Here is a 14,972-nt window from a genome sequence, read left to right on the forward strand (position 1 = left end):
CGGAATAAGTCGACACTCTCTTTCCGCAACCACAGTCTCACGGTTCTCTTAATGTCTTCATCAGAAGCATAATGATGTCTCCGCAGATCGTCTTTCATTATCGGGAACAGTTGGAAGTCAGACGGTGCTAAATCTGGACTGTATGGAGGATGCCGTACAGTGGTGAGATTCAGGCTCTGAAGTGCTGTGTTGTGGCACGTGAAGTGTGTGGTTTGGCATTGTCATGCTGTAGCAAAACATTTCACTTTTCCTTTCGGACCCTTGTTAGCGTTCGTTTCTGAGTTCGCAGCGTTGTGATGTAACGCTCTCAATTTATTGTTGTTCCGCGACCAAGGAAATCAACATGGATAACATCATCTGCGTCCCAGAACGCTGTGGCCACGATTTTTCCAGCTGAGGGCTGCGTCTTGAATTTCTTTTCCTGGGGGAGAATATTTGCGTCTATATTCTATAGACTGACATTTAGTCTCCGGGTCGTAATGGTGTACCCAGATTTCGTCCCCTGTCACAATTGAATGGAGAAAGGCGTCACCTTCATTCTCGTAACGCGAGGGGAGTTCCTGGCAGATTTCAAGTCCGTGCACTTTCATTTCAGGAGTTAGCATCCGGGGTACCCATCTTGCACGGATCTTCCGACAGCCAATGAAAGCAATAATGTTACCCACACGTTCTTATGAAATGCCGATTGTGCTTGCAGCTTCTCTTTAAGTAATACGACGATCGTCCTGAATCAATCTGTCAACATTTTGCATGTGAAACTCGGTGGTTGCTGTCACAGGACGTCCAACTCTTTGTCGCGCAGGTCAGATGTTCCCGGCTCAACATCTTTAAACTTACTCGCCCAACGACTCACACTGTTCACATCAACACAGTCACCATAAACTGCTTTCATTCTCTGATGAATCTCATTTGGGGTGACAATTTCTGCTGTCAAGAATTCAATGACTGCACGTTGCTTAAATCGCATTGACCGACCGTCTGCGCAGTGTTCCATGCTTTACAGTGTAACAACACAACCGCTCAATGCTAAGGCTTCTCGTCAACTGGACCTGTAGAGAAGAGGCCATGGAACAAGCCAGTACCTGCCGAATACCAATGCTGCCAACTGTTGAAGAGTTACGAATGTGGAGGCATTACTTTCCCGTCAACCCTCGTACTTATCACACTCGCTTTTAATAAACCCTCGGATTCGGCCTTCGCCGCTGTAAAGCGATTTGAGGCTAAGCTTCTTGCTCGTTGTGATACTGGCTGACGGGTCGTGGTTCTAATGTTTTGCACTGTGTTACGCGTCACTGTTGGATGAAGTGCCCTTATGCTGCCATTTTAGCACTGTGCCAGCCCTTTGTGCATGCAACCTGCCGTGCGACGTATCTTTCGTACAAGCGTACCATCTCTTTGAATCTATTCAGCAATGATGGTCATCTCGATTCCCACATTACAGAGGAAGTCGGCACCTAATTTGGACTCTGACACCTGCGGTAGCTGAAAGTTCTAAATGAACAGTGTCTATATCCTAAATCCACCTCCATGTCGTAGGCGCCATAAGTCGTTATCGGTGACGCAAATTGCCGCCGCGAGATGCACCTGTGAGGTTGTGGTGGTAATCTGATAATCCTTGAATGGCAGTGCACTGACATCTGACCGCGAGTCAGTCATAAAGTAACGACACAGTGTCACGTCTTTAACATAAACCTCTGTGAAGGGGTGGATAACGTTGGAAAATTACTCACCATCCCGTACCCCTTGACGTGCTCACCTCCCTGCTGTTAGGTCCCGCAGCCTGCCGTGCCTACTGCCGGCCGTGCCTACGCACACGGTCTAGCCCATCTCATTGCCTTGTCACCGAATTGCCGGTGGTACCAACACATCTTCTCCTGCTAGCTGCCGCTGTTAATCTAGTTGTTATCTTTCTTCTCACCGGTTGAGCTCTTCCTATACAATAAAAACTGGGACTCTTATCGTTGTAACGCGTCAGCTTTATCCATAGGGTCCTGCAGTTGTCCGGCCAAATCCCCAGGCTTGTTTTCCGTAAAGCTGCGATCTCTTGTTGTGCTCAACCTTCCGCAACAACTGTCATATATGCCGTTTGAATATTGTCCATTGTCGCGTAAACATTGTCTGCTATCGTTATCAATGTCTGGACATCGGCTTTTGCGCAGGTAACTACCGCCTTCTTGACTGCACCGGGTATCTGTCCCAGCCAAATGTGCCGCAGTGTCACGTTTGGTAAGCCTTCTTCTCCGACGACGCCTCGCAGGTGTCGCCAGTACTCGGAGGAGATCCTGTCGCCCATCTGTTAATTCTTCACCACATGTTGTATGCATTCCTCAAGTGGTTTAGACATTCTGTCGATCAGTAACTTCTCTAAAATTGTGTACTGCAGTTCCTTTGTGGGCTGAAGTACTACGTCCGCGGTAATAGTAGCAGCTTTTGCCTCTAATGTGTTTACGGCACCGCAAATCTCGTGTGTTCATCAGTTATTTCTTTTTGCTCGAATGCCAGTTCAAGCATCGTGAACCAAGGTTCCGGTTTTTGCGGGAGGAACTGCGGCGTTCCCACTATCATCTGCTGCTTTCTCGTCTCTGCACATTCGCCATTAACTACCGTCCGTGGACTCATCGCTGGACTATTTTGCTCTTGACTATTTTGCTCTTCTATTGACGATTGCAATTTCCTGGTCAAAAAAGTAACAATGACATAGTTGGCGCGAGTGCGAGCAGTCGAAGTGAGAGCAGAGTAGAGTTGCGAAGCATGTATGGTGTGGTACGGAGGTGTGTATTGCCGCGCAAATATCAAGCGGAGATTCTACTGGAAATGATGTTGTAACACGTGGCAAGGCAAAATATAAGTTAACAAGCATGTCACAGTATCTGGTCGCAAGAAGGTTTTGGAATTAATGAAGAATATTGCGTGGCTCAAATTTATTCAAGTTGCTCGTTAATCAAGAAGAGCCTATTGCCAATAACGAATTGCATAGTAATCTTTACAACGCACCACAAGCAGCTCATCGCAAAGTAAGGCCCAACCAGTATTTTGGAGCTGTGGAATAAACATGCCAGTGTTTTTTGGAACATTAGTGTGTGTTTAGTAAAAGTATAAATTTTGCGAGTGGAACTTAATTGTCCTAAGTCGTTGAGCATCGACAGGATCCTCTCCTCCTCACCATAATTTCCGAGCAAGTAATGAATGAATTAAATACCCTGGTGTCCAAAATTAAAGCAACAAACTGCTACTTCCCCGCCCTGCGTCTAAATAACGATATAACCCTACAAACTGTCGAGAGATGTCGTTGCGATAGTGTTCTGCACGGAAGATGGCATTCCGGTCCACCGACAACCACGGCAACTATGACGTCAGGGCACCTATCTAGCAGGGTATTGTTTGCGGGGTCTTCCACAATCGCTGTGTACACAGTCACAGGCAGGGGCGTATGGCATATAGAACATGCCCACAGATTCTCTGCTGTGGAGGGCCATAGCAAGAATGGAAGCAGGAAACTCGCAAACTGATGTGGCCCGATGGCTTAATGCGAATCGTTCTGTTGTTTCTCGGATGTGGCGCCAATTTATAGAGACCGAAACAGTATTCCCAAGACTAGACCATGGCCCACCATGTATGATATCAGAAAGACAGGAATGTTGTTTGGCTGTAAGGGCACGACGGTACCGCCTTAGTACTGAACGGCAACTGTCATTTCACCTCGCAGCATCCGCTGGACGTGTTGCATCGAGACAAACGGTGTATAGAAGGCTTCGGCAGAGGGGCCTTTATTGTCGAAGGCCTGCCGTATGTGTACCTGTGATGCGTCTTCACAGAAGGGAACTTCTAGAGCGGAATCGTCAACATACCGCCTGGATGTCGAACAGTGGCCCAATGTTCTTTTCACAGATGAGTCCCGATTTGGTTCGAGGAGTGATTCTCCAAGCATTCAAATCTGGAAGGAACGTGGAGGACGACACCCTAATGGTGTGGGAAGCGATTATGTTGACCATTCGAACACCTCTTCATGAAATTGTACGGTTTAATCGGCGAGGTTTAACTGCTATCATGTACCGTGAGGAGTCTTGGGACCTCATTTGCGACTGCCCAGACGGCCCAGACTTCTACTGATTGGCGAGAATGCTCGACGTCATAGAGCACGGGTGATTGATGTTTTCTTGGCAATGGAAGATATTGAACGCATGGCGTGGTCTGCTCAGTCGCTCCATTTGAATTCCATAGAGCATGTCTGGTATGCACTAGGGAGACGGATTGTATTACTTCGGCATCCAGCAACCACTCTCTAAGACTACGAGCAACTATGCAAGAAGAATGGGTGTTACTGCCTCAACGTGAGATTTATGACGTCATCCACAGCATATCCCGTCGTTGTCAGGCCTGTATTGATGACAGAGGTGGTTACACCCCATACTGCGCACAATAGCCAGTTGTCAGAATGTGTGTGAAAATCCGTGAAGTTGAAAAAAAAAACGAAGAACATTTTTGTCTATTGTTATGCATGTTGCAGTTGATTACGTTCTGTATTCTTCACATTGTTTCTACTTTACTTTCACCTGTTTACACTGTTTTGTGGCAAAATAAACGCAATCTTGCAAAATTTTCATTTGCTTCTTTAATTTTTGGCACCAGTGTAGTTAAAAGAAAACAGATTCAGCAATATTTACAGTTGATTTTCAATCAAATAATTAGTGTAATAAAAGCAGTAGTAACTATAGTTGTCCATATAGTATTTCACAACTACTGCAGACTTTCAGTTCAAACTAAAAAAGATGTAAAGACAATTTATACTTGTATGACAAAAATATGCTGGCTCTCTTGTAGTCAAAGTAATTTTATGGGTTTATGTTGTTTTCTGTAAATGATGATGTGTGCGTAAGTCTACGTATCTATAGTACTGACAAATAGTTGTTGCTATGAACGAAAGTTTTTACAACATACGAACAGTAATCAGTCAAGAGCAGTAATTAAATTTGGTAACGATCATACAAACATCCTAACAGCATTACAGTGAGTTCCGTAGTACAGTTAAGTTTCCAGTAAGTGTTGCTAGTCATTCCACGTTATTGGTTTTCGCAGTTATAATTGTATTCCAAATTAACGTCTTTAGCCATCATGTTACACTCGTTTTCTACATCTAAGATCGCGCGAGTGCATTTTGATTAGTTCCCCACTATCATTCCTGCCTAGTATTTGCGTGATTTCGAACTCATTGCAATCATTTACCAAATTTAACCTTTGCTCGTTTTGGGGCTGGCGACCGTTTTTATTCTGCAACCTAAATTCATTCCAACAATTTTCTTATACGAGATTAGGCTAACTACAGTGAAACTGTAACTTATTATCATTTGCCGGCCGGAGTGACCGTGCGGTTCTAGGCGCTTCAGACTGGAACCGCGTGACCGCTACGGTCGCAGGTTCGAATCCTGCCTCGGACATGGATGTGTGTGATGTCCTTAGGTTGGTTAGGTTTAAGTAGTTCTAAGTTCTAGGGGACTGATGACCTCAGAAGTTAAGTCCCATAGTGCTCAGAGTAATTTGAATCATTATTATTATCATTTATTTATTTATTTATTTATTTATTTGCATTTGGATCGTTATTGTTTACTCTAAACACCCGTGCGATAACGATCAGGTTGTGGCTGTCTAGATTCTGTTGATAAGCATTTATCTTCGGATTCGACGCGTTCTTTCCATTAATTACGGTACGTAAAGCACACGGGTCACGGAATACCTTTTGATACACTGGTGAGTATAGCTACTTTATAAGATGTCCACCGAATCCCTTGCAGTTTTGGTAGGTATATATGTCATGCATTGGTCGGACTTACAGTGCCGTGAACTATCGGGGTGTCAAGCATAACACAAACGCTTACAAACAGCCGAACATTGCCTTTACACCGGTCATCCTGCGGAATATAACAACATGGAGATCCCAGATTTAACTTCCAGCTATTGGGAGAATGTTAAGGAAACAATGTAAATTAATATTTTAGCAATTAACATAAACAAAGATGGAAGTTTGTGCTTGGAATCCGGCTTTCTTTCTGGCCAAACAACAGATGGGCATAGGAGTAAAGCTACCTCACTCATTGGTAATCAGTATTCACTATCGATAACTTCTGATGTTGGTCATCTTTCATTGTGTGGTTGCACTTGTGTTTACAGTGTGTTTGTATGTGTGTGTGTGTGTGTGTGTGTGTGTGTGTGTGTGTGTGTGTGTTGTCTGTCGGCATATGCCTCGCATACCGAGGTTTTAAATCCCCTTGCACAGCGATCTCTGGTTGCATTTGTGCCTTGAAAATGACAGGGTGTATACCTGTTGAAATGTCGGTAGTTGTCGAAGGCTGCATTCCCGTAAGTTTTTAGAGCAGCATGAGAAAGAAATCGAGGCAGGAAGGAACAGGTGCTTTACACTCTTCCAGAAGTTCCATCTCAAAGCGTGAGTGAAAACAGGGAGGAATACCTACTTTGGATCCTCCAGAACTGAACGCGAACTGCGTAGCAATGTTTCTTTCGTGACGTCCTTGAAGTCCAGCCTGACTCCCAGCTGCGCCTGCACAATCTTGGCTGCATTGTGCGCCTGGTCAGAGAAGAACGGGATGGCAAGGAACGGGACTGCGTGGTACGTTGCTTCGTTCATGCTCTGAAGACCTCCCTGCGTGATGAAGAGGCGGACCTTCGGATGACCTGTAGACAGCAATCATGACACATAATATAATAAAGTTCATCCTTGCGATTTTCTCTGACAATCAACAGTGAAACTGGACAGAGTGCCTTCTGTACACTAGTCAGTCTGGAACGCTTCATATATGTTATCAGAACATGGAGTAGGCAGAATTATACCGACTTATTCATAAGTACCTTCCCACGCTACATGAATACTAGAAGACGTACTGGGTATAGAGACATATCAGTGGATGGATCATCTCTCTAAGTTTTAGCGCACATTACATATGATTAGTATGGGCTATGACTGTAACGTGGCAAGCGTAAATATAATAGCAAACTCTTTCTGTTTACGCCTCAACACGCCATGGCAGATATCGGCGATTTTCAGATCTTCCAGCTTAAACGGTAGTGGATGGAGGAACACAAGATGTTCGACATACCCCACAAGAAGAAATCATATGGAGTAAATTCAGATGACTATGGGGGCTACTGAAAAGAAGCGTGAAGATGGGAAGAATGTCCATTTCAAAGCTGAGGCAATTCAGCATTAAGGTAACCAGGAGCGTCTGAAAAATATGTGGGGGATCACCCTCTTGTTACAAGACGAAGTATCTACTGTCTCGCTGTAATCTGTATAAATAAAAGGAAATATCCTGAATGACTCATTGAGTGATTCGTCATCTCCCAGCCCAAACTGTTGGCACTGTTTAAGAAGGAATTGTTCGAAATTCCAGCTCTAAGGTGGTGAAATAGAGAATAAAAGGCTATTTGGAATATGTTGCTCTTAAGGCAATTCTGAAGGCAGAAAATTGGTATTTGGCTTCCCAGTCAGAAAAAAATACATGTTTCAGCCTTATTTGTAAATTCGACCACTAAGGGAGTGTAATAGCAGGTGAACATTTTTTCAAATCAATTATCAAAGCATTTTTGAAGCTACATGTATGAAAGTTGGTATTTCACTTCTCTGTTAGAAATTAAAAAAAAAAAAAAAACGCGTGTTTCGGTGTTTTTCGAAATTCAACTCCTAAGGGGATCAAAATTTTTGAGAAAATATGCCTTTGCATTTAAAAAAATTTGAAAGCTAAATGTATGAAAATTGTAATTTCACTTCTTGGCTAGACTTAAAGAAATGTGTTAGAGGATAAAGTTTGTATGGAAATATCACCACAAGAACTCAAAAGACAGGTTTATGGAAAGTCTCCCACTCTATCTACCAGAATAATTTTGTGGTCAGAAGTACATTCGGAAGAGATTATTCGTCTATGGCCTTAATTAGCATGAAGTGTTTAGTGCAGTAACTACTGAACAATATTAAAATTCCATTAAAGGCAAACAAAATAAAACAAAAAAAATCTGTGCGGGCCTTACAGTCTGCGCGAGCGAAGCAGCAGGCGGTGAGCTACTTTAGTTGTGGTTCAAGGCTCTACCGCAGTATGTCTAGTCAGTTTCACTTTCGAAGAGGACGTAGCACGAAAGGTGTTGTCTTTAGGAAAGATATAAAGGTGTTCCACACTCTTGTGTGGGTGTTCTGTGCCACAAACAGGCGCGTTAGGTCTATTCATCTTTACAGACAAATGAAACGTAGCTTCGTCACTGAAAACCAGCTTCTGTGAAAAACCATCTTCCTCCAGTAGCCGCTGTAAGCCATTGCAACAGTCAAAAAACGGGGCTGCTTGTCCCGAATAGTCGGCGCGTGTAACAAATGAAGCTGGAGGAGTTTCACACACGACCGTTTGTGTAGAACGTGCCAGTTACTGAGGTGTTTGCAGTTCTCTGCTCGCACATTTCGTTAGTTTCATCAGGTTCCTGACGAATGTTTCCCACACGCGCTCCACCGTTTCTGCTGACTCTCCCGGCCGGCCCGTTTCCTTCGCATCATTTATGTCGTCCTGTCCACGGTATGTTGTGTACCCCCCACGAACTGTTTTGCCTGTTAGAGCTTTCGCCTGATATTTGGTGTGAAATCGTCGCTGAACCGTCAGAATTAATTCACATTTAGCGATTTCAGGGACACAAAATGAACTCATCGTTCCATTATCTGCTATGCTCTGACACGCCTGCTGCTAGTAGAGCGCACTACACCTATATCACGGGGGCGTACTATGAATCGAAACTTGGGAAGGTGCTCTATGCACTGTAAAGTGTCACTTGCCTGTATGGCATGTAGTTTTCTGAAACCGCAGTTTTACGAACATTCCCATCCGTATCTAAAATCGCTGACGTCGCTCGTGTAGTAGCCCTATTCCGAGAGATGTCCAGTTTGAAATGGAAGATATTTTCCTCAAATGTATTTGATCAGCAACACCAGCAGGTACTGTTGTAACAGTTGCTGATGATCCAGGAGAGCCGTAAGCACCTTTTTAGTGTATCATGGAGTTGGGCCATCTAGGGACTATTGACGTGGAATCATCCCTGTAGGGGGACATTAAGCTGGCGGCCTCTTTGGCACCGTGCAAGAGTAGTACGGAAACCCATACACAGGGTGTATAAGAAACAGGTTAGATACGAGTATGATTGGCGCTTTGAGGGTTCAATTTGTACATGTTGTTGTTGTGGTCTTCAGTCCTGAGACTGGTTTGATGCAGTTCTCCATGCTACTCTATCCTGTACAAGCCTCTTCATCTCCTAGTACCTACCGCAACCTACATCCTTCTGAATCTGCTTAGTGTATTCATCTCTTGGTCTCCCTCTACGATTTTTACCCTCCACGCTGCCCTCCAATACTAAATTGGTGATCCCTTGATGCCTCAGAACATGTCCTACCAACCGATCCCTTCTTCTAGTCAAGTTGTGCCACAAACTTCTCTTCTCGCCAATCCTATTCAATACTTCCTCATTAGTTTTGTGATCTACCCATCTAATCTTCAGCATTCTTCTGTAGCACCACATTTCAAAAGCTTCTATTCTCTTCTTGTCCAAACTATTTATCGTCCATGTTTCACTTCCATACATGGCTACACTCCATACAAATACTTGCAGAAATGACTTCCTCACATTTAAATCTATACTCGATGTTAACAAATTTCTCTTCTTCAGAAACGCTTTCCTTGCCATTGCAAGTCTACATTTTATATCCTCTCTACTTCGACCATCATCGGTTATTTTGCTCCCCAAATAGCAAAACTCCTTTACTACTTTAAGTGTCTCATTTCCTATTCTAATTCCCTCAGTATCACCCAAGTTAACTCGACTACTTTCCATTATCCTCGTTTTGCTTTTGTTGATGTTCATCTTATATCCTCCTTTCAAGACACTATCCATTCCGTTCAACTGCTCTTCCAAGTCATTTACTGTCTCTGATACAATTACAATGTCATCGGTGAACCTCAAAGTTTTTATTTCTTCTGCATGGATTTCAATACCTACTCCGAATTTTTCTTATCCGTAGAACGCCAGTTTTCTTTGTCCTGATAACGACAACCTCTTGAGTAGTCCCCGCCCGGAGATCCGAATGGGGGACTATTTTACCTCTGGAATATTATACCCAAGAGGACGCCATCATCATTTAATCATACAGTAAAGCTGCATACCCTCGGGAAAAATTACGGCCGTAGTTTCCCCTTCCTTTCAACCGTTCGCAGTACCAGCACAGCAAGGCCGTTTTGCTTAGTGTTACAAGGCCAGATCAGTCAGTCATCCAGACTGTTGCCCCTGCAACTACTGAAAAGGCTGCTGTCCCTCTTCAGGAACCACACGTTTTTCTGGCCTCTCAACAGATACCCCTCCGTTGTGGTTTCACCTACGGTATGGCCATCTGTATCGCTGTGGCACGCAAGCCTCCACACCAACGGCAAGGTCCATGGTTCATGGGGGGGGGGGGCAATTTGTACATAATGATGATAATTTCGTGTCGCTCAGCCGCCTGCCTGGACGCCCCTTCGTCGATTTGCGTGTCCCCAACCCACCCCAGTCAGCCAACTCGGGAAAATGTAGGTGGAATCCGAACCACGTATTGTTGTTGCTGGGGACTCCCAACACCCTCCATATTTCGGTGCACACGTTTTACCGCTAGACCACCAGGCACGACATGGATATAAATAGTTCATGGACTGGTTTTGATCATTGAGTTTCCGAGTCTCAAAATATGTGGCGTACTTGGCCGAATCTTTTCACTACGTTGAGTTAGAAGCTTAAATTTATTACATCGACCAGGGACCGCAGACCTTAGTATTTGGGGTAAATTTCAACTGTACTCCTTGTAAGTGGGCTGCTTCTGTGTTGGCAGCGCTGTATAGCGCTTGGCATTGGATGTCTGACTGCGCTTTGTTTGTAAGAAAAAAATGGGTCAAATAGCTGTAACACTATGGGACTTAACATCTGAGGTCATCAGTCCCCTAGGCTTAGAACTACTTAAACCTAACTAACCTAAGGACATCACACACACCCATGCCCGAGGCAGGATTCGAAACTGCGACGTAGCAGCAGCGCGATTCCGGACTGAAGCGCCTAGAACCGCTCAGCCACAGCGGCCGGCTCTTTGTAAGAGACTCTGTGGCTTATAGGACTCGTTGGAAGTTAATCGCCAGTAGTGTTCGGCAGTTGGAAGTTAGTCGCCAGCAGTGATGGAAGTACTGTTAGGCAGTTGGAAGTGAACAGCCAACAGTGATGGATGTTAGATGTGAGAAGTTAGCATTGATGGAGGGTAGAGGTCTGAAGTGCCAGCGTAGGCTAACGATCTGTTCATGTTCGACTTGGAGATTGAATATTATTCATGATTATATACCTTTGAACTAGATGTCAATGACGATGTATATTCGTGTCTGAACTGGATGTCACGTTATTAAGGTAAAAAAATTACATTATTTGGTTTGCAACAAAATCTTTCCTCTGCTAACCACATGCCTATTAGTAGTTAGTGGCTTTAGTGGTTAGAATCTTTTATTTAGCTGGCTGTACTGGCGCTCGCTGTATTGCAGTAGTTCGGGTAATGAATATTTTTGTGAGGTAAGTGCTTATTGAAATGTACAGGTTATTGTTAAGATATCTTTTTAGTCACGGTCATTCTCTTGAATTAATTATTTGAATCCAGGTTGTAATTTTTTTGAACAGTCAGATTGCGCTGCGCTGGAATATTGTGGGTCAGTGTTGACATGATAATAAAAAGTAAAGAGGAAGTAGGCGCAGTACGTTCAGTTTTACTCAGCTGTTTCAGAATCAAATTACGTAGAAGTTTCATCTTCTGTGTCATTCTGCAATTTAAGTGCAGTCACATTCATTTAAATATAGAAATTTCAACCTCCACCCATTCCTGGCAAAAGGCGGTCCTAACAGACGGACGGACAGATGGACAACAAATAGCAAAAATTAAAAACTGATGTAATTAGAAATTAACAATTTTCGGATTTTTCTTTTACTTCTATGTCGAAACCTTGCTGCTCGTCAAATTTCATGTTGCTAGTTCAACAGGAATACCCTACAGGTTTTGATGTGTGAGTATCGAAATATGTGACATAAATTACCATATATTTTCACAGCAATGATTTAGGAGCTTAAACTTTTCACAGCCCCGAAGGATCGTTCCTTAGTACCTAACATTAATTCAGCGTCATATCTTTTCGCTTTCCTCGGAGAAAGCATTCTTAACAGTGGGTCTGAGAGACAGACGGACAGAAATGTGGACGACGAAGCAATCCTGTAAGGGTTCCCTTTTTATCGACTGAGGCACAGACCCCTAAAAATGACGCCCATATTCTTTCAGGTAATCTGGTGAGCAAGACTTATGAGACAGGCGAAATACCCTCAGACTTCAAGAAGAATATAATAATTACAATCCCAAAGAAAGCAGGTGTTGACAGATGTGAAAATTACCGAACTATCAGTTTAATAAGTCACAGCTGCAAAATACTAACACGAATTCTTTACAGACGAATGGAAAAACTAGTAGAAGCCAACCTCGGGGAAGATCAGATTGGATTCCGTAGAAACACTGGAACACGTGAGGCAATATTGACCTTACGACTTATCTTAGAAGAAAGATCAAGGAAAGGCAAACCTACGTTTCTAGCATTTGTAGACTTAGAGAAAGCTTTTGACAATGTTGACTGGAATACTCTCTTTCAAATTCTAATGGTGGCAGGGGTAAAATACAAGGACCGAAAGGCTATTTACAATTTGTACAGAAACCAAATGGCAGTTATAAGAGTCGAGGGACATGAAAGGGAAACAGTGGTTGGGAAGGGAGTAAGACAGGGTTCTAGCCTCTCCCCGATATTGTTCAGTCTGTATATTGAGCAAGCAGTAAAGGAAACAAAAGAAAAATTCAGAGTAGGCATTAAAATTCATGGAGAAGAAATAAAAATTTTGAGGTTCGCCGATGACATTGTAATTCTGTCAGAGACAGCAAAGGACTTGGAAGAGCAGTTGAATGGAATGGACAGTGTCTTGAATGGAGGATATAAGATGAACATCAACAAAAGCAAAACAAGGATAATGGAATGTAGTCTAATTAAGCCAGGTGATGCTGAGGGAATTAGATTAGGAAATGAGGCACTCAAAGTAGTAAAGGAGTGGAGCAAAATAACTGTTTTGCTATTTGGGGAGCAAAATAACCGATGATGGTCGAAGTAGAGAGGATATAAAATGTAGGCTGGCAATAGCAAGGAAAGCGTTTCTGAAGAAGAGAAATTTGTTAACATCCAGTATTGATTTAAGTGTCAGGAAGTCATTTCTGAAAGTATTCGTATGGAGTGTAGCCATGTATGGAAGTGAAACATGGACGATAAATATTTTGGACAAGAAGAGAATAGAAGCTTTCGAAATGTGGTGCTACAGAAGAATGCTGAAGATTAGATGGGTAGATCACATAACTAATGAGGAAGTATTGAATAGGATTGGGGAGAAGAGAAGTTTGTGGCACAACTTGACCAGAAGAAGGGATCGGTTGGTAGGACATGTTCTGAGGCATCAAGGGATCACCAATTTAGTATTGGAGGGCAGCGTGGAGGTTAAAAGTCGTAGAGGGAGACCAAGAGATGAATACACTAAGCAGATTCAGAAGGATGTAGGTTGCAGTAGGTACTGGGAGATGAAAAAGCTTGCACAGGATAGAGTAGCATGGAGAGCTGCATCAAACCAGTCTCAGGACTGAAGACCACAATAACAACAACAACAATACATGGAAGAATCCTGGAGATACTAGAAGGTATCAGATAGATTATATAATGGTAAGACAGAGATTTAGGAACCAGATTTTAAATTGTAAGACATTTCCAGGGGCAGATGTGGACTCTGACCACAATCTTATGGTTATGAACTGTAGATTAAAACTGAAGAAACTGCAAAAAGGTGGAAATTTAAGGAGATGGGACCTGGATAAACTGACTAAACCAGAGATTGTACAGAGTTTCAGGGAGAGCATAAGGCAACAATTGACAGGAATGGGGGAAAGAAATACAGTAGAAGAAGAATGGGTAGCTCTAAGGGATGAAGTAGTGAAGGCAGCAGAGAATCAAGTACGTAAAAAGACGAGGGCTAGTAGAAATCCTTGGGTAACAGAAGAGACATTGAATTTAATTGATGAAAGGAGAAAATTTAAAAATGCAGTAAATGAAGCAGGCAAAAAGGAATACAAACATCTCAAAAATGAGATCGACAGGAAGTGCAAAATGGCTAAGCAGGCATGGCTAGAGGACAAATGTAAGGATGTAGAGGCTTATCTCACTACGGGTAAGATAGATACCGCCTACAGGAAAATTAAAGAAACCTTTGGAGAAAAGAGAGCCACTTGTATGAATATTAAGAGCGCTGATGGAAGCCCAGTTCTAAGCAAAGAAGGGAAAGCAGAAAGGTTGAAGGAGTATATAGACGGTCTATACAAGGGCGATGTACTTGAGGACAATATTACGGAAATGGAATAGGATGTAGATGAAGATGAAATGGGAGATACGATACTGCGTGAAGAGTTTGACAGACCTGAGTCGAAACAAGGCCCCGGGAGTAAACAACATTCCATTGGAACTACTGACGGTCTTGGGAGAGCCAGTCCCGACAAAACTCTACCATATGGTGAGCAAGATGTATGAGACATGCGAAATACCCTCAGACTTCAAGAAGAATATAATAATTACAATCCCAAAGAAAGCAGGTGTTGACAGATGTGAAAATTACCGAACTATCAGTTTAATAAGTCACAGCTGCAAAATACTAACGCGAATTCTTTACAGACGAATGGAAAAACTGATAGAAGCCGACCTCGGGGAAGATCAGTTTGGATTCCGTAGAAATGTTGGAACACGTGAGGCAATACTGACCCTACGACTTATCTTAGAAGAAAGATTAAGGAAAGCCAAACCTACGTTTCTAGC

General features: G+C 43.1%; 1 protein-coding gene across 1 annotated transcript in view; it reads right to left on the reverse strand.

Annotated features, from left to right (window-relative positions):
- The window catches only part of LOC124595428 (UDP-glucosyltransferase 2-like), a 123,544-nt gene that overhangs the window by 18,259 nt on the left and 90,313 nt on the right, over nt 1-14,972 (reverse strand). Inside the window, exon 6 of the mRNA XM_047134166.1 lies at nt 6,468-6,687. Coding sequence (XP_046990122.1) covers nt 6,468-6,687 — 220 coding nt within the window. The remainder of the gene's footprint in view (nt 1-6,467; nt 6,688-14,972) is intronic.

The sequence above is a fragment of the Schistocerca americana genome, chromosome 2 (assembly GCF_021461395.2).
Source record: "Schistocerca americana isolate TAMUIC-IGC-003095 chromosome 2, iqSchAmer2.1, whole genome shotgun sequence".
Classification (NCBI taxonomy): Eukaryota; Metazoa; Arthropoda; class Insecta; order Orthoptera; family Acrididae; genus Schistocerca; species Schistocerca americana.